Source organism: Ascaphus truei, chromosome 4 (assembly GCF_040206685.1).
Source record: "Ascaphus truei isolate aAscTru1 chromosome 4, aAscTru1.hap1, whole genome shotgun sequence".
NCBI classification, from domain to species: domain Eukaryota; kingdom Metazoa; phylum Chordata; class Amphibia; order Anura; family Ascaphidae; genus Ascaphus; species Ascaphus truei.
In genome coordinates this window covers 315,188,920-315,215,023 of record NC_134486.1, presented here as the reverse complement: position 1 = coordinate 315,215,023, position 26,104 = coordinate 315,188,920, and the positions used below count along the sequence as shown (strand labels likewise).

Genomic DNA, 26,104 nt, shown 5'->3' with positions numbered 1-26,104 from the left:
TGAAGAAGTCACTGTTACTATTATAAGTAAGATTCACAAACCACAACATTAGACTGAAATTGGGATGAAGGCAAATTATGGTTACTCAAGACACAGGTTTATTATTATAATAGTTTTTTCTTGAATATAGTTTATAATGAAAATGTGCCCGATTATGTATTCTACATTTTCTATAGTTAATTAGGTTATGGTAACTATTATTCCAGCTGCCAATGTGTAAACATTAGTAAACCCTTCGACATTAGTTTGATACAGTTTTAATTTGCACAATGCATTCTTCCTCGGGTACTGCTGGACTGAATAAAAGAGACATCATCTACTACTCATTATAAATCAAAAATACAAAACTAAACTTGCACAAATTTCTCCCTGGGTGCAAATTACTATAATACTGTAGTACAACATTATTTCCAAAATAAAATCATATTGTGTATAGAAAAAGGTACTTTCCCATTTCCTATTGCTAGATGTATATACCCTATAAATAAAAATAGTAATAAAACATTAATTCAAGATTATAGTTATACAGTATTATGCATTAAAGAATGTCATTCTCCTAGGCCCAACATAGATTATAGTTATATCTTTTAAATGTATGCTGCTTTGCTGATTTTCTTAACTATTGCTATATGGATAGCCTACAACTATTTCCACATATATTTTTTTACAACTATTTCCAGTCCCACTTTATGTTTTCTGTATTCCAGATTCATCTTTGGTCACTGAAACTTTAGAGCAATAAAAGAATAAAATAAAAGCAGTAATGGATTTTCTCGTCAGGAGGAGGATTGAATGTCCAGTTTCCATACAAATGTGTGCATTAGCAATAAAAAAGGCAGCATGAAGCTAGGTAATGGTTTTATTGGAAAAGGCTGCGCTCCGAATTAATATATAAAATAATAGCTGTAATTTGTGCCCTTGTAAACACTAGATTTTTTTTGCAGGCAAAAGCTCCATTGTTTACGAATACCCTGAAGAGTCAAAGTTGATAAAATATTAAATGTTGGCATAGTCTCACAGTACTTCAAACTAAGTATTATTACATTGCAATATTTTTCTTCATTAAAAAATAAACTACCTTAAAGAGACCAGGCCAGCCTTTAGAGATTGATTTTCTTTAAACATTCTTTCTTCGTTTTCCTTGTTCTTAATCTGAAGTTCTTTCACATGCTGATACAGCCGTTCATTTTCCTGAATAACATAGCATAGATGTCATCTTAGGGAACAATTACAAATAGAGAAGCACATGTTCATGACCAGGGAGGCTGCGAGGAAGCTCGCTCTTCCTTTGTTACCCAGTCCCCATAAACACATACAAATAGCGACAGACTCGATCTGGAGGTATAAAAGGCAGCGGATTTGTTTATTAAATAATGGAGTCCTCCAAGTAGTGTAGTTAACACAGTCCTAATATGTTTCACTGAAATAGCAATGCCCAAATGTGCATTCTATTTCGTATCGGGGGCAATTGCAAATTATAGCTGGTTTTGAAAAGCCTCTCTTTGACCTAATTGCGAGTCTAAGCTGTGTAATTATCAGATGTAAATGATTACCACCTTTTTGAGGAGTCTGGATTCTTCTGTGCATGAATCCTACAACCCCAAGTGAAATGTTTCCCTTATGCATGTCGACAAGAGGTCCACCCTAGTGAATGACCATGTGCCACTTTCCATCAGCCCCCACCGCTTGTGGGCAGCCCCCCTCTACCCAGTGTCCCAAAAAAGACACTTTTGGACCCTGTGGGGGCCTATGGTGTCACGCCTCATCCCCTTTGTGTATCCCCCCACCCCAGTGGATGTGCCATATATAACTGCCCCCAGCAAACATAACACTAGAGGGGTAGGGGGGCCCTTGCGCAGCCGCATTGGGGACCTATAGTGTCACCCCTCGCGGGCCATAAGTAGCACCTCCTACCCCAAGGGGGGGGTGGGCCTATGTTTAGCAGCCCCCTATCCCAGCAGCTCCATGCTAAATTATGTTGACCCCCCCATCCCATTTGAGGTCCATGTGTAGGCTCATGGTGTCACCACTGCTCACTTCCTTTCTGGGCAATGGTGTTGCCTGTGGGCCAAAGTATAGCCCCCACCCCAAGGGGGGTGGGAGGGGGTGACAGGGAAGAAACACAGGGGGCCGAGGACCTCCACCTACCCCCTGATGTTCATACTCTAGTATGAGAGGTAATTCTCAATGTATATAATCTTGTAAAGTAAAATATATTATGTGTCCCTGTGACCTCATGCGTTCCCACCGGTGACCCGCATGCGTCAGCGTTGCCCACGTGGGGACCCATATGTAGCCCTCACCCCCATGGTGACCCATGTGTAGCCCAGCGCACCGAATTATTATTATTATTATTTTTTTTAATATATAGCCTGAACATGTTTTTTGTTGTATGTGTGCCAAGCCGTTTAAAATTAACAATGAAATAGTGATAATTTGTAGAAACATAAGGTTTGTCTCCTTACATGGGTTATTATTAACACAATTAAGCATTGTAAATCTGTATTTTCTTCCTGCATAACCTTCCCTTGTTGCCATGCGGCCTTTGACTTCTCCCCTTTTTATCACCCTGTACACAATAGGCACATGGAGCGAACGGGGGAAGGGTGGCCGCATGGAACCTATGTTGTCCGATATATAAATATAACCCTCTGTGCTGTAACAGCTGAATTTGTTAACGCAACTTGTCCCTTTTATTACTACCAAAACAAACACAAGTCTCTAGGATAGTATCACTTCAAAGCATTAGTCACGCACATTATAATTTCAAAGCATCAGTCCTTTACAAAGCATTATTAAGACCACACCTTGAATATGTAGTACAATTTTGGGCACCACTCCTTATAAAAGAGATTCTGGAACTATAGAGAGTGCAGAGAAGAGCCACCAAATTAATAAAGGGGATGGACAATCTAACTTATGAGGAGAGACTAGCTAAATTAGATTTATTTACATTAGAAAACAGGCATCTAAAAGGAGATATGATAACTATATACAAATATATTTGGGGACAGTACAATGAGCTTTCAAATGAAATATTCATCCCAAGGCAGTACAAAGGACTCAGGGGGGCATCCCTTTAGGTGGGAGGAAAAGAGATTTCACCAGCAACAAAGGAAAGTTTTCTTTACAGTAAGGGCAGCTAAAATGTGGAATTCATTACCCATGGAGACTATGATGGCAGAATAAATTTGTTCAAAACAAGTTGGACTTCTTTTTAGATAGGAAAGGTATACAGGGATATACCAAATAAGTATACATGTTGATCCAGGGATTAATTTGATTGCTAATTCTTGGAGTCAGGAAGGAATTTATTTTTCCCTTTATGAGATATCATTGGATGATATAACACTGGGGTTTTTTGTTTGCCTTCCTCTGGATCAATAAGTATAGATATAGGATAAAGTATCTGTTGTCTAAATTTAGCATAGGTTGAACTTGATGGACGTACGTCTTTTTTCAACCTTATCTACTATTTAACTATACCGATTTCCTGGCAAGGGGAGTGGAGGCAGGAAACCTGTCAGCCAGGAGCAGAATGAGCGCGCTTGCTCCTGGCTGTGTTTTAAATCCCCCTTCCGGCTCCTCCCCCTAGCGGTGAGGAGGAGCACACACACACGTATGCACAAAAAAACATGCACACGAGAAATTCATAGTTACTATACATATACACGTGCAAATGGGTAAGACAGGGGGTATGTGCTGCGCACACGCGTTCTAAGTCAAACTTCTTTGTGTTTTGGCACTGAAATTGCGTTTGGATTTTTAATTAAAAACATCTCCATCTCAAATACAATTTATGTGACAAAACAGACAAAACAAAGAAATTTCACATAAAATGTGCGTGCTCGGCGCCCACACTTTTTTTTTATAATGACAATTTGTTGTATAGTTTATTATTTTTTACCAACCTGTTTATAGTTTGTAAATGTCACATTTATCAAGACTGACAAAATAATACCTGACAAAATCATACCTGCTGATAACCCTGAAGAAGAGTCTCTTGCTCTTGAATTTCTTTTTGTATTTGTTGCATCTTCTCATCTGTTATAGGGTCTTTTAATTCCCCAAGCAGGTGCATCTTTTTCTTGTTTTTTTCTTCTCCTGTATGTAACTAAATGCAATGTAGAGAGTGACTAACGCAACAAAATGTTATGCACGCATAAATATACATGGAATGACTCACCACTTTGATAATTAATATTTGGTGAAATTTGAATTAAAGACAATCCATTGTACAATGAATTGGGAGACCGTCACTAATGGTGAAAAAAATCAATTACAAATAATGAAAGGCACATTGCATTTTTTGAAACTACAGAATTGTATGTTTTACTACACATGACAATCATACTGAGATTCTATAATACAGTACAATTATACAGTCTATTACACAAAATACCTGCAAACAAACAAAAAGAGAAACAAGAATACAAAAAACACTTAAAAGTGTATAGTCCACTATCGCTGCATTAATATTTTTGTTCTTTTAAATTAAGTTATGAAAATGAATAATAGTTACAAAAGTATGTTTTACAGTAAGACATTATAAAGTACAATAAGTGTAAGCTATAGTAGATATTTTTGCAAATTTTGAACAAATCGACTCAAACTGTAATTAACCTGAAAGGTGCAGAAATAACGTACCTTTGTTTGAAGCATATAGTTTTCCTGTTTTAGCTGTAGGAGTTCCTTCTCATATTTTGTTTTAATATCTTCTATTTTCTTCAGAAATTCTCCTTCTTTCTTGGAGAAATCTCCTCTTAGAGTCTCAAAATGTATATGTTCCGAGTTTAACTTTTGTTCCACATTCTGCAGTCTCTGAAGCATATTGAGATCTCCATCATTGATTTTAGTAGACTGAATTGAAGAGTCATTTTCCAAGTTAATTCCATTTGCACTTCTGGGAAAATGAACCTGTAAAAATAACAGTAGTTGTTTTTTTTTATCCTGAATATACCATTCATGTCACTACTATACTTAGTTGCATGAAATTAATCATGCTACCAAATTGTACAAGCTGGATGTTTCCTTATAATTTAAAGGTTATACAGTATGCAGTATGTTTTTGGTTTGTTATTAATCTTTTGTTGGGCAATTGCAACTTTTAAAAACAGTTGTCTCATACTGTATTACACATTTATTTTATTTTGTACTTACTAACTCTATGCAGGTGCTGTCTCCTCTACTCTAAATCCATATATTTTAAAAATGGTCTCAAATTTAGTGCAAAATAATTTTCAGGGTTGTTCTAAATAACAAGACGTTAAACGCAAAGAAAACCCCCAAATTGCTGCTAGGACCCTCTTCCCTTCCCCACTCCCCACTGTGAAACTCTAATTTTAATCGGGGTTTTTAGTATCTGGCCCAATAACTTAGATAACAGAGATTCAAATCTATCAAACAATAGTGCTGTGAGAAAGCTTCCCACCAGGACGAGTTTATATTGCAGGCTTTGTTTCTAAGTGCATATCAAATACTATGAAGCAGGGTCTGTTTCTTCCATATGTTTTAGGCTATAGTGCAGGTATTGCACACATGCAATCATGCATTAGCATAAATAGTCTAAAAATGTACACTGTATGACAAAATAGATCCAAACAAATCAAATCGTCCCAGCTGGATTAAAAATCTCCATGTCACTTACATTTCCACTCCCCTGCATGAGGGTGAATTTAGCCATAACTGTTTACAGTAATAAAAACAAAATCAGACCAGCTTTAACGTGCACAAATACTAGATAAAAACACAAAGGTAGTGACAGTAAGAACAGTCCAAAGCAAAACAACATTTCTGACCCCTGCCAAGCCGGTGATAAATATGAGAGGGAGAACAGGATTGGAGCAGAATAAATAAAAAGGTGTGGTCCTAATGATATGGTTCGGTAAGTTATTTTTTTTCTTTTCTAGAAAATTCAGGTTTTTTTTCTCCAAGATCATCCTAATCACATTTTTTTTAACTGTGAAATTCTACAGGGAGTTGATCTTTTAGATAATGACTGGTGTAAAGTAATGAGCGTGGGTGTGGGTTTAGGTTTTTATGTCCACGGATAAGCTATGGCGAGTGTGAGGAAAAAACAAAAAACTGAGTCTAAATTTAAAAAGCTAAACAAATCAAATAATGTTGAGGTCCTAGTTACAACTACAGTATATTGCGAAATGTTAGCCCTCTAAGGTTTTGTGCAACATTTCACCAAAAATCAAGTTTGCAACAATAAAAAAAAAAAGTTCAAAGATGATGTGACTGCAGTTTTGATAGTTTCACACATCTAACACTAACCCTGAAAAGTATGTTGGTAAATTACTTTATAGAGCTTGTTTGTTATGCTCCAGGTGTGTTGGTGATAACACAACATGAGATAGGAAGAGAAGCTGCCCTAGCATTTAATAATCCTTACACTTTGATGCTGCATGGTTGAGTCTATTTTACCAAAATCCTTCTGCGGAGGACTTTTTTGATATAGATTGTCAGTGGCATCCATTCTGTTATCATTAGGAACAGTTGGTTTGCTTTCTGCAAATCTTATGGTCCTGGTAGCTGATAGCACACCTTTAGTATTGGAAGAAAAGAACACAAAGTAAAACATATAAATATAACACTAATTTACGCTTTCGTTTATATTAATCCATGCTAACCTCTTCTATAATTCCTTATGATTATTTAAAAGCTCTTATTCTCACTTTAAAGTGTAGTACTGTATTTTGTAAATCTCTTTTCCTGGGTCTATTTCCATGCGCCATACAAATGTATTTCACATAATGGCCATTTTCTGTATATATTTGTTTCTATGATTCTCTGAAAACATCGGCCCTGCAGCAACCCTCTGGAAATCCTTTACAATTGCCTAATGCCATGCCTGAAGAACGGATGCACGTCAACAAAGGAACTTCATAGTAATGGGACAAGATGCAAATGTACAGCAAGATAGCAAATACATCTACTGACAATTTTAAATATCCTACTACAAATAAAATAAACATTGCATATTCAAACATTTGAGTCTGTAAACATGGGACATTTTTTCATTTGCAAAAATTATGGGTTTAAAAACAATACCTATTGATCAAATGTGAATAATGACTAAAGCTATTAGACAGTTTGAATTTAAGCCAAATTAAGTTATTTATTACAGCCAATAATACAGTACATCAATGCAAAGGCTCATTATATACTGTATACACATAGGTGTAATATATATATACACACACACTATGTGTGTATACACACATACACACAGTGAAGGAGAAACACGCACTTGCAGGTCTTTTAAAGTTCACAAATTATGATTTATTAAACAAACAACGTTTCGGGTGTATGTATACGTGTGTATATTATTTGTGAAGCGCCAACATATTCCGCAGAGCGCTACAAAGTTACTGCTGCGGCACAGTTTATTCGAGCATTTGCCCGTTCTGTGCCGCAGCAGTAGCCTGGCGCGCGCCCGAGTGTGACGGGCGCACGCCGAAGCAGCGGAAGAGCGCCCTCCGATCGGGGCGCTCTCCCTAACGCTGCCGGGTCCGCCGGGTCCCCCGGAACCCCCTGCCGCTGTCCCGCGATCGCGGGACACCAGGGCTCCCTCGGGGAGCCCCTGGACACGCGTGCAGCGGGCGCACGCTACCGATGACGCGTGACCGCGCGTCTATGACGCGCGGCACGCCGAGGGGCGGCCACTAGCAAGCCGGGAGATTTCCCGGCTTGCGGTACCGACCACACTTCAATAAAGTGTGTCGGTAGTGTATGTATATCACAAAAACAAACAGTTACATACTGGCAAGGAAAAACATGCACAAACAGATACACAGAGGTAATGAGAGCTTACAATATAGAGGGAATGAGGGACAATGTGGAAACCAGAAGTTAACGTGGCTACTCATTGTAGGATAAGGTGTGGCTCAGATTAGAGTATGGCCCAATCTGAGCTGAAGCATTAAGGTTTTTTTATTACATAGGGTGGACATTGGTCTAGCATGGTATGGCAAGTAGGCTTCCTTGAAGAGGCAAATTTTCAGGGTGTTTTTAAACATCTGAAAGCTGGAGGAGCATCTGATGGTACGTTGTAGGGAATTCCAGAGAGAGGGAGCAGCATGAGGGAAGTCTTGCAGGTGTGAGTGAGAGAAGGTAATAAGATGGGAGGAAAGGTGGATGTTGTGGGCAGAACGTAGAGGGGGGTGTAGGTATGTATTTGTGGATGAGGAATGACATATGGGGCGGGGGCAGTGTTGTTGAGACCTTTGTAAGCATTACTAAGATTTTTTTATTTAATTCCAGAGGCTATGGGAAGCCAGTGTAGGGATAGGCTGTCAGACCCATGCACAGGGATTGCTTCCCAAAGGTAGTTCTTTAGCAGTCACCTGACCTCATTGGCCTATAAGAAGGCACAGCCCACAGAACTCGTCTTCTCAACAAACCCTACATGGCTGGAGCAGGTTAGTTTCCGCAGTTACTAGTTCTTGTTCTCCTGTTCCTGTTTTCTGCCCCTATTTCCTCCCACCTGTCCTTGTTTTAATAGTGTTCACGCCTTAATGAATAAACAAGTTATTTCTTTTAGTTTGCCTTTCTCCAGTCCTATTTAATCCTGCTCCAGACCTACTCTATCCTGTATCCAGTTGTATCCAGTTGTATCCTTTGTCCAGTGGCCTGTATCCTGCTTCCTCCTCTGTTCTTCCCTGTCTTCAGATCTGGTCTTCTACTCCAGACTTTATCCATATATTTCCCCCATGCATACCAGATATATGCGTAGTGGAGCGGTGAGTGAGACAGATGAATCAGCCGCATTTTGGATGGATTAGAGTTGAGTGAGGTGGACAAGGAGAATGCCAACTAAGAGAAGGTTGTAGTAATCGAGGCCGGACATGAAGTGGATTAGGATTTTAGTTGCATCAAGAGTGATAATAGGGCATATCATGGCGATATTTCGGAGGTGGAGATGGCAGGACTTCGTGAGGGACTGGATGTGAGGCATGAAGGAGAGATCAGAATCAAAGATCACACCTAGACAGTGGGCTTGAGGAGATTGTGGTGTTATTGACAGTGAGGGAGGGTGTTGGTGTAGCGGTGGCAATGGAAGGGCTAAAAGATTATTGTTTTTGACATGTTTAGCTTGAGGTAGCGGTGAGATATTCAAGAGGAGATTGCAGAGAGACAGTTGGAGACATGGGACAGGAGAGAGGGGGAGAGATCAGTGGAGGAGAAATAGATTTGGGTGTTATCAGCATAAACATGGTGCTGAAATCCAAAGAATTGTATTGGTTCACCAATAGGGGGGTGTAGAGTGAGCACAGGGCCATGTACAGAGCCTTGTGGGACTCCACTAAAAAGAGGGAGTAAAGATGAGGAGACACCAGAGAAGGAAACACTGAAGGAGCGGGTTGGATACGTAGGACGTGAGCCAAGAGAAGGCTGCGACACGGAAGCCAATGGAGTGGAGAATATTTAGGCGAAAGGGGTGATCGACAGTGTCGAAGGCAGGGGAGAGATCCAGGAGAATTGGTATGGAGAAATGACCCTTCGATTTAGCTGCGAGTAGGTCATTGGTCACTTTTGTTAGTGCTGTCTCGGTGGAGTGTAGAGGACGGGAACCAGATTGTAAAAAAGAGTCTAGCTGGGAAGTGGAGGAAAGTAAGTAAGGCAGTTGTATAAAAGTCACTCAAGTATCTTGGAGGCAAAGACGAGAAGAGAGATAGGGCGGTAGTTAGAGGGGGAGTATGAGTCAAGTGAGGGTTTCTTGAGAATGGGCGTGATGAGTGAATGTTTGAAAGAAGATAGGAATGTGACAGAGGCGAGAGAGAGGTTAAAAAGGTGAGTTATGGTGGGGCATAGTGTGCCAGAGAGGGTGCAGAGGTGAAAGAACAGGATCAAGGGGGCAGGATGTAGGGCGAGATGATGAGAGCAGCGTGGAGACCTCATCCTCGGCCCCAGGGGGGAATTAGCAGAGAGTGGATTTAGGTGTGTAAAAGGAAATAGGTGTTGTGTGTGGAGCTTTACATGAAGAGATGTCATCTCTGATAGACTTAATTTTGTCTGTGAAGTTGGTGGCGAGGTCTCGGGCCATGAGGGTAGAGGAGGGTGTAGGAGTAGTTGGATGGAGAAGGGAGTTAAAGGTGGCAAATAGGCGTTGAGGATTGGAGGACAAAGTTTGTATTGTGAAGAGAAGTAGGTTTGTTGGCAAGGGAGAGGACAGTGTTGTAGGAGGAGTGCATACATTTGTAGTGGAGGAAGTCTGATTGGAGCGGAATTTCCTCCAGAAACGTTCTGCAGTGCATGAGCACTTTTTGAGGTAGCGGGTGAAAGGGTGCCACGGTTGTTGCTTGGATTGTCAGGCGAAGTGTGGTGGCGGGAGCAGTTTTGTCTAAGGCTGATGAGAGTATGCTGTTGTATAGAGAGGTTGTTAGGTTGGGACAGGAAACGGTAGAGATGGGAGAGAGGTGAGGTTGTAGAGATGTTGAAAATTGGAAGGGGTCTTGAGCATGTAGGTTTCTGTATGTGTGTGTGGAAGTATGTGTTATGGAAGGTGCGTCGGGTAGAGTGCATTCAAAGGTTAGGAGGTGATGGAGAGAGGAAAGGGCTTGTTAAAGGCAGAGCAGAAGCGGGAGGAAACAAAGTCAAGGGAGTGGCCATTGCAACGATTAGGAGACCTGGTTCACTAGGAGAGACCATAGGAGGAGGTTAGAGAGGTTATCTTCCTGCTTGTGGTAGAAGAGTGGAAACCGCACGTTTGTGTCTGTGTTTTTCATAAGTGTGTGTGTTTTTTTCAGAAGTGTGTGTGTGTTTTTCAGAAGTGTGCGTGTGTGTTTTTCAGAACTGTGTGTGTGTGTGTGTGTGTGTGCACACCTGACTATTTTGCTCAGATGTGTACTGGAGACTAAACCCTTTGGAAACCTGCAATGTATTTGTTTGACACATTTTATTCATAGCAGTAATATGCCTTTCTTTGCTTAAATCCTTTCCCATTTTCTTGGTCTTGTGTATTTAGCTCCTGTGACAAAGGGTCGCAGTGCTAAATTTTCTGTTTCTAAGTAATCAACTGCGTGTGTTTCTCTGCAGATAAAAACTTTGATGTATTGGGGCGGCGGGGGTCTTTTTAAAATGTATTGGGTCGGCGTGGATCTTTTTAATATGTATTGGCTTTTTGTAATATGTATTAGCGGGGGCAGGGTATTTTTACCATGAATTGCAGGGTGGGGTTATATGTATTTAGGGGGGTGGTTTTTTTTGGCATGTATTTTGTGGGGTAATTGACGAAAGGTAGGGGCGATTGGGCAGAGAGAGGGGGGGAGTGAGTGAGGAAAAGAGGGAGTAAGAGTGAGACGCAGAGGAGAAATACATGTGAGGCGGGAGGGGGGAGAGTGAGTGAGACGGAGGAGAGAAATACATGGGTAGAGGGGAGAGAAATACATGGGTAGAGGGTGGGAAATATAGGGGGCTCGTGAGGTGTGAAATGAACCTAATGTGTCAGCGGGGTTCCCCGAGATTTTTCAAAATACTTTAAGTGTTCCTCCAAACAAAAAAGGTTGGGAATCACTACAGTAGAGCATGGAAGTTAAGCAAGAGGGTGTGTGGGTAAAAGTGTGGGAAGCAAAGTGCAGAGTATTGGTTGTTCAATACTGAGAGTTGGATGAAGTAATTACTTATTATGAGGCTGCAGTGTATTCAGCTGGCCTGTGCAGTGCACAAACAGTGTGTGGTGTGTGCCCTTTGGCTGCTGCCAGAGGCTTGCTGCTTTAGACAGTGTCAGGGTGTGCCGGAAGGGTTTGCTGAGGGGTTTTGAGAATGGGGTAGTCATGGGAGTATGATATGATAAATGAGTGGACGAGGATACATTTTGGGGGAGACTGTAGTAAGTGAGGTTCAATGGTGCAGGCCTAGAAATGTAGAACATGAGAAGTAGTGAGCTCACCAAAAGCTGTTCAGTAATATCCTGACACAGAAAGTTGCTGAAAGATCCAGGCAGACTAAAGTCCACCTATTGTCTAACTCCTGCATAACTATCAGTCCCTTATAAGTCTACGGCCCCAGTCCTCCCTGCTGCATGCGCGAATGGCGGCAAGTGAACAGACTACAGCCTCGATTGGCGGTCTGTAGGGGAGCGATGGGATGCGCGGGGGGACGGGGCATATCTGCCCTTACATTGTCTGCCCGCCAAGCCTGTGATCGCGTTGTGGGAAGACAAAATTATTGTCTTCCCTGCCAGCGTACGCATCACAGCGCTTTGCGTGCCCACACACAGACGGCTACTGGGGCCTGCCCCACAGAGGGCTGTGCTGTGTGGCGCGCACCGCAGCAGCCATTGGGGACCTGGCTAAAACATTCCCTTTGAAATGTGCCCACATGAAATGCTATGCTATCCCTGTAGCTACAGTATGCTTCCCCCATACTATCTGCAGACTTCTACTCCTAAACAGTCATATGACCCTCCCTCTCTCACAATGAAACTGCCTAATTGCATTACAGGTTGGACAATTGGCAGACAGCAAAAGATAACTTCACATGAACACGCCAACCCTTAACATACTAGATGAAACAAAATACAATATTCAGGGAGGGGGGGGGGGCTTTTGATCAGGGGGGTCCTCAGGTGATGCAAATAAGGCAAAGTGTGTGTGTGTGTCAGCCCTTTGGGATTACTAGGGCCTTAATGGGTTAATCGTGTGGGCTCACACAAAGTACCACCCCTTCTCTATGACATGGTGCTGGGGTGACCGAGTAGAAGTTAAGCATTGCCCCCTTCTGCCTGGAGACCGCAACATCGGGCTACTATAAATAGTAGGGGGACGCTTCCGGAATCCAGATCCGAGGAGTAGTTGAAGAAGAGGGATATCACTGTGAATAGCTTATATATAGTTCCTATGTTTAGGATAGAGCAAGGGCTCACTTTTATCCTTTTATAGTTAGGGAAAGTATCCTGTTTATATTTATAGTCCCACCAAGATGGTTTTATACTATTCCCACAGTACACAGAGAGATAGACTATGCCCAGAGCGGGCTCCACAAGCCGCAGCCCCTAGGCATAGTTGGAACAGCCCCACCGGAGGGTCAGTCGCTGGCTTTCACCCAGGCCACCCAGAAATGAGGCAGCTGATCACAGATGGAGTGGTACCAGGTCCGTCACGGGGCCCGTGGATATGGAGCGCTACCAGCGCTGCAGAGCAGAGGGACTATATAGGTAGTATAGTAGTTATAAAGCCTCAGCACCTTCCTAACGAGCCGAGATGGGGCAGCTACTGGAAGCCATGCAAATAGTATAGGCCAAGCCCAATGTAAGACTGTGCCTAAAAGAGAACACACACAGTGCAGCTGCAAAAGCTTTTTTCGCGACTGGGGACTACCGCAGTAATATTCCTTCCTTAGGAATTTTAATGTTAACTAATTTTATGTCTCATTGACTGTTTGCATCAGCAGTCTCATGGATGTCAGTGGACTCTCACGATAGAGTTTTAATGCATACTGCAAACTTCTATGTTGTGGTTCAGACATCTAACATTCTAAATTCACTGGCTTTAGATCAGTGATCAAAATAATAAGAAAAAAGGCTCCAATAAAAAAAAATAAAAAAGTTAAAACCAGCGACTGTACCTTTTCGTCTTCCATCACTAAGTGACTTGCCTTTCATCTCCGTGTGAATCTCCTTTGAAAGCAATTTTTCAGTAACAATAGGTAGTTGTTTTACATGTGCACTAGTCTTTCCATATCCAGAGCTTCTAACATAAGCATAGTGTTGACTTTGAGGCTTCTTAAGCACAGATGTTGGGCTCTTGTCCTTCTTATTTGATTGCTTTCCAAGTAGAGTGTCTAGGACATCATTATTTAAATGACTGTGTAGATATATTGATGCCTATGAGAAAGATTTGAATTATTTCATACAAACAGGTAAGGATATTTACTGTATCTTCTTTGCTTTCTAACACTGGTAGGAATTAAAGCAGAATTAACATTTTCTGAATATTGATCATGTTGAAAAATTTGTTGTGATGCAACTGCACCATTTTCTGCTTTGTAAGAGTTTTACATTTCATGTAGATTCCATTTTAATATCAGTCAGAACCCTCTATTACACCTTCTATGGAAACTCAACAAATGGCAAATGATTTGAGACAATTAGAGACAAGTACAGTAATGCTATAATAAAATAGATCATTACATTATTTCTGCAATATCTACTTATTTCTGCTGAGGACTATCCAATATGTAAATCTGAAAAGCTGTGTAGTGTTGTAAACTTTTATTTGAGGAGCAATGTTGCATTTTTACATAATGCCTACAGCACGTCCTGTACTGTGTCGTAACTCTTCTCACTGGTACACGTGGAAGAGCTTCACACAACTGCATTGAAAGAAAACGTAGCGTTTCAGTCATCCCTAGCCTTTTTGTTTACAGCAATTATGCAAAGTTCTGCCAACATGTACCAGTGAGAACAGGTACGATGAGTTGTGATAAAATGAGGTTGAGAGTAATATATCATTTTACAACTGTGATGAATTGTTACGGACTGTAACTTGTATGTTGATTTTTGATCATTCTGAATGCATTGAAGATGGGAGAATTCACCTGTGAATCTATTATATGGAACGACACTAAACATTAAAACATGGGGATTTGTGTTTTGATATATGAAATGTGAGAGTTTGTCTAAACTACACAGAAAAATGTCACAGTTACTCTACATGAATCTCCCCCAGAAACGTAATCAAATTTTAAACCAGTTAGTGATCTACAGTTTTGCCTTAAAATTTTGATTTTGATTATTATTTTTAAAGGGTGGGAACTGGGGTCTATGGAGTCAAAAACACCACTATTTTCAGCTCTAGGAACCCCCAGTTCCCAAGAAACTTACCGGTAAAGTTACACGGTTTAAATCTTCATAATGGGAAACAAAACGGATGTAAAATCTCAGGCTAATAGGAAGCTGCAACATCAGTTGTAGCATTCTATTGGTTGGCTATTTAAATCCCCTTTAAAAACCAGGAAGCAACACCAGTTAGTATCTCGAGGAACCAGGAGACCCCGGAGCTGAAAATAGTGCCGTTCATATCATATCAATATAACTATATACAAGGAGCTTTCAAAATAACTATTCATCCCAAGGGCAGTACAAACACAGGGTCTTACCTTATGGATGGAGGAAATTACATTTCACCAGAAACAAAAGGAAAGTGTTGTTTACAGTAAGGGCAGTTAATATGTGGAATTCATTACCCATGGAGACAGTGATGGCAGATACAATATATATCTTAAAAGAAAATGGTCGGACATTGTTTTAGAAAGGAAAAGTACACAAGGATATAACAAATAAGTAAACATGGGACGGATGTTAATCAAGAAATCGGATTGACAATATTTGGAGTCAGGAAGGTATTTCGTTTTCACCATTATGAGACATCATTGGACGATGTTTCACTGGGGTTTTTTGTTAAGTCTTCCTGTGGATCAAAATACTGTAAATACAAATCTAAAAGTATCTGTCATATTAAGTTTAGCATAGATTGAACTTGATGGACATATGTCTTTTTCAACCTTATCTACTCTAACTATGTACTGTAATATCTAGCATTCATTTTTCTATCTCCTCTACTGAGGCCAGCAACACCTCACCCAGTTTTTTCCCCATGACAATTATAGAACTATTAATTTAAAGGTTAACAAGAAGGATGACAGAACTCCTTACATTGCTGTCTCTTCTGTCTTGGTGCAATAAGGGAACATCTTGATGGTGGTCTCCTTTGGAAGTTTCAGGAAGTCCTTTATCAGTAGGGGATTCATAAGCAATTAGATCTGTTTTGCTTTCATAATGGAGCTGCTGCTCAGATGATGAAAATGTGTTTCTCTCTCCACTATTATATTCATGAAAATAATCCAACGCCTGCGGTGCTTTCTCAGAAGGCACATGCCGCCCATCATATTGAGGAATTCTGAAGTCGGTCTGCCTTATTATGCTGAAGGAAAAAGATGGTTATTAATTGCCTTTTATAGATCTGATGTCATTAAAACTAATAATAATAAAAAATAAATAAATGTAAACCTAACTATGCAAAGCGGTCAAAGATATACCATGCTATATTGGACTTTGTATTTTGTTTGGTAGAACATTAGCAAAAGTTTAACAAGTTGAGCATCAAATAAAAATTCAGCATGGTTAATTTTAAGTTCTACAAAGTTATTTGTGTAAAATAATAAGGAAAATATATTTTTTCAAAACCCTTTAATTTGTTATTGTCCCCCAACAGATGTGCGCAATACAGATACGAATTAAAGCATAAGAAAATGCAGTGCCAATAAAATTAGCAACGTAAAATGAATAATGTCCCAAAAATAAACAAACAGTGCTATTTAGTACTTGCATTTGTAAGTGGTAGATAAAGCTGTAGAATACTCTAGCAATGTTTGAGATATAAATATATATATATTTATTATGTTGTAATCATCCTGCCTGCCTCTCTTCTTATCCACACCTCTGCCCCCCCCCTCCCACAGCATCACCTTCCCCCTCCATTCTGTTCCTGGTCACCGTTCCATATCTTCAACTACTTTCTCATCCTACCTTGTCTACAGTACATCTCTGTTTTTTTTGTCCCTCTGCTCTCCCAAGCACTGTTCTGTATTACCGAGGAAGAGAGAAGAACTCTCGAAAGCTTGTGATATGACATAAATCGTTAGTCCAACTAAAAAACGTATCACCTAATACTGAAGAACTCAGTGTGTGTGTGTGTGTGTGTGTGTGTGTGTGTGTGTGTGTGCGTGTGCGTGTGCGTGTGTATATATATAATTGTAACATCACCGGAAGAAGAGATCAGTGTATCTCGAAAGCTCGCACAAATAAAAGCATTTCGTTAGCCACAGAACGGTATCATCTATTTATTTTTTGATTATTGAAGCTCGGCTAACACGGTACTGATACCTCTACACATATATATACATATATATAATATTATGATATATATACACACACACACACACACACACACACAATCATAAATATCATTTCTTTTTCCAAAATACCATTATTTCTTAAGTAAAATTGTAAGTTTACCTCACAGATTTCACTTCAGAGCCCCCATCACAAACTAAATCTCCTCGAATATGCTGCATCAATTCCTCCACAGTAGGAATATCTAGATGTTAAAATAGTGAGAGTTTGCCAACTTTAATATATAAAATTACAGAACATCTAAATCAGAATTATTATTTTAAAGTGGACAAGAAAACTGAAGCACACCACAGTATTAAAGATCACTTACAACATTTCCAACAAACCTTCTACCTTATTTAAATACAAGCTTTGATGCACAGCGTGGCTTTTCCACCATGCTTGTGGCTGTGCCAAATACCAGAAACATGTTAACTGCTAATGTACTTTCTTGACGCTAAGAAATAGAGGAGGGGGGGGGGGGGGAAATGACTGGCAGAGAAACAGAACTTGACCATCAACATTAGAAAAAGGGGCATCTCTAAACCCTTACCCAAGTATTGGCAATCCCAAAGTGACAAGGTTAAATAATTTCTAGTACCATTCTTAATCAAACACAATTTAATAATCAGTCAGTCATTTTACCAATATAAGCACTGTTTTTATACTTTTATATACAGACAGAAATGTTTCCAGAACTTTAACTAGTTAGTGGTCATTATTCATATTAGCTCATTTGCAGCACTATAAATCTAAAAACATGCACATGCGACACTATTTTTCTGTAACTTAGTGATTCAATCTGCACAAAATTACCTGACTCCACAGTGGATATATTTTTTAGACTCTTTTCATTTGTGTTTGAAGCAAGCCCAAAAGAATGGTTTGAGTGATCTGTAGTCTTAAGAAAACTCCTTTGCTCATCTGTGCCTTGCATTGACTGATTTATTTCATGGTAGGCCAGATGCAATGCTTCAATGTCACTATTCGTGCATCCATAGGAAGCACCTAGAAAGAAAAACAGTCACTATTATGCTATGTAAGATGCAATCATAATGCAAAATAACAACTGTTTATTTCACTCTGCAGATGAAGGACTCCTAACAGTTCCCAGTCTCATTGACTTCCTTTGGGGCCCGAGCCATTAGCCACGGTGCTGCCACTCTTTGGAACAGTCTACATCATATAGTTCAAGAGGCCCCTTCTATGGAAATTTATAAAAAGAGGCTGAAGACCTACCTGTTTACCCAGGCATTTAATTAATTAAGTGACCTGTCCAACATGTAATAGCTACAGTACTGTCCAATCCTGTATTTTATCTATCTTTCTGTTTGTTCACTTTTATAACCTTAAATGTTTTCTTATTTTCCCCTTTTTTGCAACTGTGAAGTGCTTTAAGTCCCATTGGGAGAAAAGTGCTATATAAATAAAGTTATTATTACTATAGTAACACATGGATAAAGTATTTGTAAGTGAAGACACATTGGGCGATATTTAATAAGCTATAATAAGCCGTAAGACACCTTACAGCCTATTCCATCGAATAAGCCATATGGTGCATTGTGGCTTTGCAATGTTTTAATAAATACTAGCTGAGAGACCCGGCGTTGCCCGGGCGTGGAAGGGCAGGGGGCATGGAGTGGAAGGGGGGGGGGCGTGGAAGGGTGGGGGGGGGCAAGGGGCGTGGAAGGGTGGGGAGGGCAAAGGGCAGGGAGGGGCGGGGGGGCAAAGGGCAGGGAGGAGCGGGGGGGGGGGGGGCAAAGGGCAGGGAGGGGCAAAGGGCAGGGAGGGGTGGGGGGGCAAAGGGCAGGGGGGGGGCAATGGGCAGGGAGGGGCTGGGGGCAAAGGGCAGGGAGGAGCAAAGGGCAGGAGGCAGGGAGGGGCGGGGGGGCAAAGGGCAGGGGGGCAAGGAGGGGCGGGGGGGGCAAAGGGCAGGGAGGGGCAAAGGGCAGGGGGAGTCAGGGACGCGTTAAATAACCCATTCCCCTGCGTTTACTCACCTTGCACACGGCCGTGCTCCTGTTCGTCCGGGTACCGGCCGCCCTCCTTCTCCACCTCGGGCTCCTCAGCGGAGAGGCTGAGACGCTCCGGTGAGGAGGTGGTGTGCCTTTTGCGGGGAGAGGCGGAGACAGCCGGAGGAGCGCCCTCGGGGACGGGGAGCGGCCTGTGTGAGGGGAGAGCCGCACAGTGCGTGCTCTGTGTGTGTGGGTGGTGGGGGGGGGGGGGGGTGAGTGGGTGGGGGGTGAGCGAGAGCGCCGGGTGAGGGAGTGGCCTATGGGTGGTGAGAGCCGTGGTGAGGTGAGAGTCCCCCGCTGTGTCACGGGCGCTCGTTCCGCTCCCCCGCTGACTGTAGCGGCGCCAGGGGAGGGGGGGGGGGGGGAGGAAAAAGCGCGGGAAACCGGGAGACGAGGAGGTGCGCGCGGGTCCCGATGAGCGCCGCGCACTGCGGCTGTGATGAGTTGGATTGCAGGGTGATGTTCGGGGAGGAAGCGGTGGAGCCTCCGGGACCGGCGGGTAAGAGACCGGGAGATGTGCTGCTAACATTGTGAGCCCCACCCCCCGGGTTATACATGCTGCTAATGTATGTAACACCCCCCCCCCTACCCCTAAGTGTGTGTGTGTGTGTTGGACCTTTGGCCCGTCACTCCGCCTCAGGCCAATGAGAGGTGTGCGGGGGCAGGCGGGCCAAGGGAGCCATCTCATTGGCCTGAGGCGGAGTGACGGGCCAAAGCTCCAATGCGATTGCCGCTAGGGACAGAGGACACGCAGACAGGCATACAGTGCTTTCAGAAATATATAGTAGATGGTCCACCATGTCTTGTATACTTCTCCATGCAACAGTATTTAGCATACCCTAGACAATATAGCATCTTTAGTCCAAGCCTTATCAAGGAATCTTAAACAAACACATTGGGGCTCATCATGCCTGTTTGTAAACAACTGCATTTTATGTTTTAACACACAAAATTGTACAATTTGCAATAATATGATTTCCGTAAAGATTTTCCAGACTTTTCTCTCCTGGGAAGTCTCAACAAATCTTTGCAACTTAATGAAACTACAAAGAGGGGATATACAAGCGGTGACCACACTCAGTACTCAAGAGCCACCAACAGGCTAGGTTTTAAGGATATCCCTGCTTCAGCACAGGTGACTCGATCAGTGGCTCAGTCATTTTGAATGAGCCACCTGTGCTGACGCAGGGTTAGCCGTAAAATCTAGTCTGTTGGGGATTATACAAAATAATTAGCATGCATTTCTATTCTATATAATACTTTTCGTTAGTTTTCTTCAAAAGAGCCCAATTGTTAAAATGCAAAGCAGTAGCACTACTGCACACAAACATCACAAAAAGGTAAAATCCAAGTAAAACTTTTAAATGGTATACAGTACAGCTATTTTGTATACACTATATATTTCAAAATGTTTTGAATAACAATGAAACCTACATTCGCAATACAAATATATTCTAATGCTATTAATGCCTTAAAAATGTGTAACAGGGTTACTTTGTACAGTATGAGGAAGAAAAAGAAAATCTTCCAGGAAGAACAGACTCACCTGTGCCACTCACATCATTGGTACCTTGTGGTGTGAAAGGTTCTGTATCAATTGGCTGCAACAATTTTTGAGTATCTATTGTTGAATCCAACGAATCAAGCAACATTACTGAAAGGAAATGTAAACCAACAAGTTATGGCAAAAGTTTCCTCTCCATTAATATTTGTTTAGTTTAAAGCTTTTCCAAAACAAAGGGGTTGCGTGCACAGTAGATCTCCCTTCCTTCCCTTTCGAAACAGTCATTTACATTGGTGGATTTGCCCTATTTAAACATGGGCAGGTGATAATGCCAGTGTGATTGGAGACATCTTACCATGTGGGACACTAGAACAGACTTTTAGATTAATTACCTTTGGCTAGCATCCCAGGTTTGTCTTCTTCCTGGGGAATTAAAAAGAAGACAACCATCTTAAAAATTCAGACAAGCAAATGTTCCTAATCTGATATGTGCAGAGTGCAGTTTCCTAAATTAGAAGAGGTAGTATCACAATAGATATCAGCAGAAGATTTTCACATTTGTAACTTTAGGAAATATTTTTTTTTTCTGGATAGATACACAACTTGCTGCTTTAATATTAAAGTAGAGACATGTAATATATTTTTTTGTGCCATGATTGTCCAAGGAGGAAAACTAATTATACTAATAGAGAGCATTCTCAGCTAAACTTGAAAGTGGTTACTCCTTGGTATAAAGCTGAAAGAAGACTGTGACAAGTGATCTCCTCCCCCAACCCCCCACCCAAGCTCCACAAGGTAATTTCCAACCTGATTTTTTAGGCAGCGGTAATCAACAGTGTCCTCATTTTGTTTTTCATCATTATTGATAAAAGGACTATTAGCTCCAGCATCATCTTCAAAGTCTTCACTATAATTTCCTGAAAAGACATTTACTTTACGCAAAAGTATTTTTTGTTGTTGTAAATAATACACATAGCATTTTTGTGCAATCAAACCTGTAGTCTTACATTTGTACTGAAGTAATGAACTATATAACTTTTCATAACTTATAGAACACTGCAGGTTGACATAAGTGTAGTAAAAATAAATAAATACAGTGTCTTTGAAGTGGGTAAAGTCTGTTTGAAATCAGCACCCTGTGCCTCAGCATCCATGATTAGGTTATAAGTTGTGTGGAAAGAAGACTGACGCTGTGTGCTACACTGTACTACACTGTACACTGTACACTATACTACACTGGTATGTTAAGTAGCATTAATACTAATAAAAATATTTCTTAAAAAACTAGAAGTTTTAGCAGAAGAGATATATGAATTGGGGAAATCGTACAGCTTTTAAGCGCCTACACATATGTGAAGGTTTATTCCTGTTAACATGAATATCAGCATTAAATTCTGTTAGATACAGTACCTTAAGCTTTAAGTGCATTATGTTCTCATTCAATGTATTTCTGTAACTGAGTAGCTTGTTTTTGGTTATTATTTTCCTTACACTTTGACAGTTGCAAAAAATAAATAAATATATAGTTTTACCTGACACATCTTTGCTTTCATCTTTGTTTTCATCTTGTCCTGTTTTAGCATGTTCATTGTTGCTATAAAACAAAATACATTACTCTTGCTTACTTTGCATATTCATGGTTCTGATTCATGCACAAAACGACCAAAGTCGTATTTGGTACCAGAGCTGCCTGCAAACATTTTGCATGCCAAAGAATTCGTATTCCAAACCAAAAGCATTTGCTACAATGCATTTTGGCTCTAATAGCAGTACTCAGACATTTTTTATACTGTCTTACTGTACAGTACTTCTCTCAAAATGTATGTATATATGTCTTTATTTATATAGCGCCATTAATGTATATAGCGCTTCACAGCAGTAATACATGTGACAAATAAATAACAGGTCATAGGAATAAGTGCTTCAGGCATAAAAGTAACATTTCGGAAGAGGAGTCCCTGCTCCGAGGAGCTTACAATCTAAAATGGTGTAACATTAAAAATCTTTCCTTTAACTTTAGTAAATTGATAGAAACATTTGGTGTCAAATAAGCAGCACTTGGCCCAAGTTCCAACCACCTATGTTTCAATATGCAAAGGAGTTTGGGGAGGGGATAGGGTCAAAAAGTTCTGAAGTAGTTAATATATTCAAATGCAATGATTACAGTTTGCATTTCTGGTCGTCAATTTGTTTTCTTTATTCATAGTCCAAAACCATGTGTTTTTGTTCTCCTAAAGTTCCAAATGACTGGAGTTATTAAAAATAAAATTATTTTTGCTATTGTGAAGAAAGTGATTAATGGTATTTCTCTGTATCCTGGCCAACACATGCGTAATCTAAATAATTCAATTTTTTCCTAATATAAACATTGACTCCCCCCCACCCCCATTTACATTACCGAATTAAGGCTGTACGTTGTGTTGAATCAGTAGAATCCAGCTCCTTGTTTAATTTTGAATAATCAATTGTGGATGAAGCACCCTTTTCAAGTTTGGCGAAAAATTGTTCTTTTTCTTCCTGTTCTTCTAAAGTGTCCAACCCAATTCCATGAATAGTTTGATTTGGTCCAGAGGCCACAACGGATTCTAAAATAATAGTAATAATACAGTAATTAAAAAAAGTTTCACTTTTATGAATGCTACATATGCATGTGCCAAAATTAAATGCAAACAATGAATAATTATTTTTGTATACAGCCTTTCACTAGATATATTATTAGAGATATATTTAAAGCCAGGCATAAAAGTAAAGATACATGTATGCCACACAAGATTGCGAAGTGTACTTGATAACAGGGGTATACAATGCTTCTCATATTAATGAAGTAACAAAGGAGAGAGAGGAAGTAGATGATACCTTTTATTGGACCAACAAGTAGATTATATATTAAAAGATTTCAAACCTCTCAGGGTCCAATCCGCAAACAGATTGTTAAAGAGAGAGACAGAGAGACAGACATATATATATATCCTCTTAAATGTCCCTCTAAATAAATTAGGGAGACATGCCTGTGCTGAAAAAGAAGCACACCTGATATATGCCAATGGCTACGAGTTATGCTAATATCGATGTAAAGTATATTTAAATGAGTCCCGTCCCACACTTTCTAAAAGTATTTCCATACCAAACTATATAGAGTTCATAATAAACCGAAGGCTAAATAACCTAATGATTAGAATGGTGTCAGACCCAACAGGACTAGAACCCACAACCACTGCTTTTCTAGGCCACAGCTCTAGCAGTGTGAGCAAACCAGCTGATGGCTTGCATCACTGTATCAGCGGTGCTTCAATTTGTCTTTAATGGTGTGTGTCAGAAAACGTATTTTATTTCATCTCTATTAGAATATGAAGAGAGAGAACAGGAAATCCTAGATGGAGGGGTACTCTAAGATACTCCAAGTGGGTAAAATACCCCTTACAGATGTATAATGACTTGGACAAAGTAACTTTCAATACATGTACAATTAAAAACAATGGGAAAGGACCGTCAAAGAGCTGCAAAATAGAGGATACATTAACGTAATAAAATGTATCTGTGATGTAGTAACCCAAGTTAAAAAGTTATACATTTATTAAGAGACAGAATGAAGTGAATAAAAGAAAACGCAATTATAAAAATCACAAGATCGGAGGGTAATCAAACCACAATGTGTCCTAGTAGTGAGACCTAGTAATTAGTGGTAATTTAAGCAAAAGGATAAGCAATGAACAAAGTCTGTATATTTATATTTGCAGAACAAAAAAATCCCGGTTTAGAGCTTGTTTTATAATGCAGATTGAAAAACAAAAAATGCATTCAATCACACGTTGGCTTCTTCAGAGGTGCAGTCACCTTGAAAGAGACCCTATCCACTGAAATAGATAGGTACATACTGTAGAAGGGATTTAATGCCTCCTGTACAATCTATATAAACGAAATTGCACAGATCTGGTCTAATAAGATGAAAATGTATAACATCCTGATAGTACAAAGAATATTCGTCAACAAATAGTGCTTGCGTGTCAAACCGCAGTTATAACGGTGTAATCCCTAGAGCAGCAGAGGTTGCACCCATTTTGTTCTAAACCAGTAGGATTGAGGTTGCCCATGTGCTGTTTATCTTTTATTTAATGGCCTCAGTAACTCATAGCCCTCAGTGCATATTATTACTTTGTGTCTAAGTGCTTTCAAGGTTACAAATACAATCAACCAAATAGACATCCCTTGGAGGAATGCTGTTATAAGACAGTGTGCACTGCAACCCATCATCTGATTTAGCTCCCACTGCTAAAGCTGTTGTTGTGAATAACAGAGATTGTATGAGTTCAACTTCTGATCCTGTTTGCTTTGACACCATATCCCTTTCCTATGGTGCCTTAGACTGGTCAACCGAATAACACTGTGTGTGCTGTGGAAAGCAAGTGGAATCACTTCCAGCAGTTTGTAAAGTTGTATTTATTGTAAAATAAAGTATTCCAATTCAGTATGTGTCTGGCACTCTGGCAGATAGGATAGTGAATATTTTTGTCCCTGTTATACCTTGGCCATTTTTGTGCGTATCTGTTATGTAGCACCAAAATGAGTGCATAAACCTGTAGTATCATTTTTTTTTTTTTAAAGCAGATCACTCCCACTTCTTGGTTGACAGTTTAATGTTCCTTGTGGAACAGGAACACCTGAGATACCTGCTACATTAGCTGTGTGTGAGCAGCTCAAAAGTAGGATGTGACAGTAATACTCCCAATCAGCTGCTATAACTTACACTGCTAGAGCTGTAGCCTAGAAAAATAGTGGTTGTAGCTTCTAGTCCTGTTGGGTCTGACACCATTCTAGTTATTAGCTTGGTGCCTTGTGCATAGTTGGTATGAAAATCCTTTTGGAAAGTGTGGATAGTCATTAGCATCTCTCGCTGGTGTGCTTTTTCAGCACAGGCATGTCACCCCAATTTGTTTGAGTGCTAAAAAAATTAGAAAGGTGTCTCTCCCCCTCTCTGGACCAGCAGGGGATAACTCTCTCTTGCAAAAGGAGCTGTAATCACATCAGAGTTTGGTATTGTAGACCTGGACACCGATGGGATTAGGCCCATTGTTGAGGAACCAGGGAGAGGACGACCACCTGTTGAGTGGACTTGCTCGGCAAGAAAGCTATAAATCCTGGGGCTATATATATCTGTATTGTATGACTGTGGAGGAAAATTGTGCGGGAATGGTCCTGTCTCCGCCTACACCCAGTGGCCTATGTTAAGGATAAGAATGACCATATTTGGGCTTGCCATTTCGGGCTTCCTGACCCACCTTCAACCCCAGTAATCTCATTAACCGGGTCTGGGACCGTGTGCAGAGACCAGAACTAGTGTTCCTAACCAGACTAGCTGGGATCTCCCTGACACGGACAGGGGTATAAATACTCCTCCCCAGCCTCAAGTGAGTCATTCTTGACCTGATAGCCTTTGTGACGGCTGTGTGCTGACAGAGCTGACAGGGGTCCTGGAGCATCCAGTGGAGCTGCGGTCTGTGTGTGCAGCGTCGGCCTGAGTTGTTTGGAGTGAAGCAACGGCGGGGAATTTAAAACTGCAAGCTAGCGGAGAGCAAGGCAGTGGTGCCCATACTAATGAGGACAGCGACACAAATTCGGAAAGCGTACCGGGGTGAGCTTCCAGAGGTCCCTGCACCTAGGACTTTGTCCCTCCAGTTACGAGAGTAT

At 40.7% G+C, this 26,104-nt stretch overlaps 1 protein-coding gene across 15 annotated transcripts in view; it reads right to left on the bottom strand.

Moving 5' to 3' along the window:
- CEP162 (centrosomal protein 162) overlaps positions 1-26,104 on the bottom strand; it is a 91,390-nt gene that overhangs the window by 32,883 nt on the left and 32,403 nt on the right. For 13 of the 15 annotated variants that reach the window (XM_075597901.1, XM_075597899.1, XM_075597902.1 and 10 more), the window contains 13 exons: positions 22,818-23,004; positions 21,952-22,013; positions 21,227-21,351; positions 20,812-20,842; positions 20,462-20,569; positions 17,717-17,908; positions 17,024-17,105; positions 15,662-15,929; positions 13,573-13,831; positions 6,398-6,549; positions 4,648-4,917; positions 3,977-4,114; positions 1,079-1,191 (listed from right to left, as the gene is read on the bottom strand). In XM_075597901.1, the coding sequence (XP_075454016.1) occupies positions 1,079-1,191; positions 3,977-4,114; positions 4,648-4,917; positions 6,398-6,549; positions 13,573-13,831; positions 15,662-15,929; positions 17,024-17,105; positions 17,717-17,908; positions 20,462-20,569; positions 20,812-20,842; positions 21,227-21,351; positions 21,952-22,013; positions 22,818-23,004 (1,987 nt within the window). The remainder of the gene's footprint in view (positions 1-1,078; positions 1,192-3,976; positions 4,115-4,647; positions 4,918-6,397; positions 6,550-13,572; positions 13,832-15,661; positions 15,930-17,023; positions 17,106-17,716; positions 17,909-20,461; positions 20,570-20,811; positions 20,843-21,226; positions 21,352-21,951; positions 22,014-22,817; positions 23,005-26,104) is intronic. The other 2 variants (XM_075597907.1, XM_075597910.1) reach the window with 1 other exon arrangement.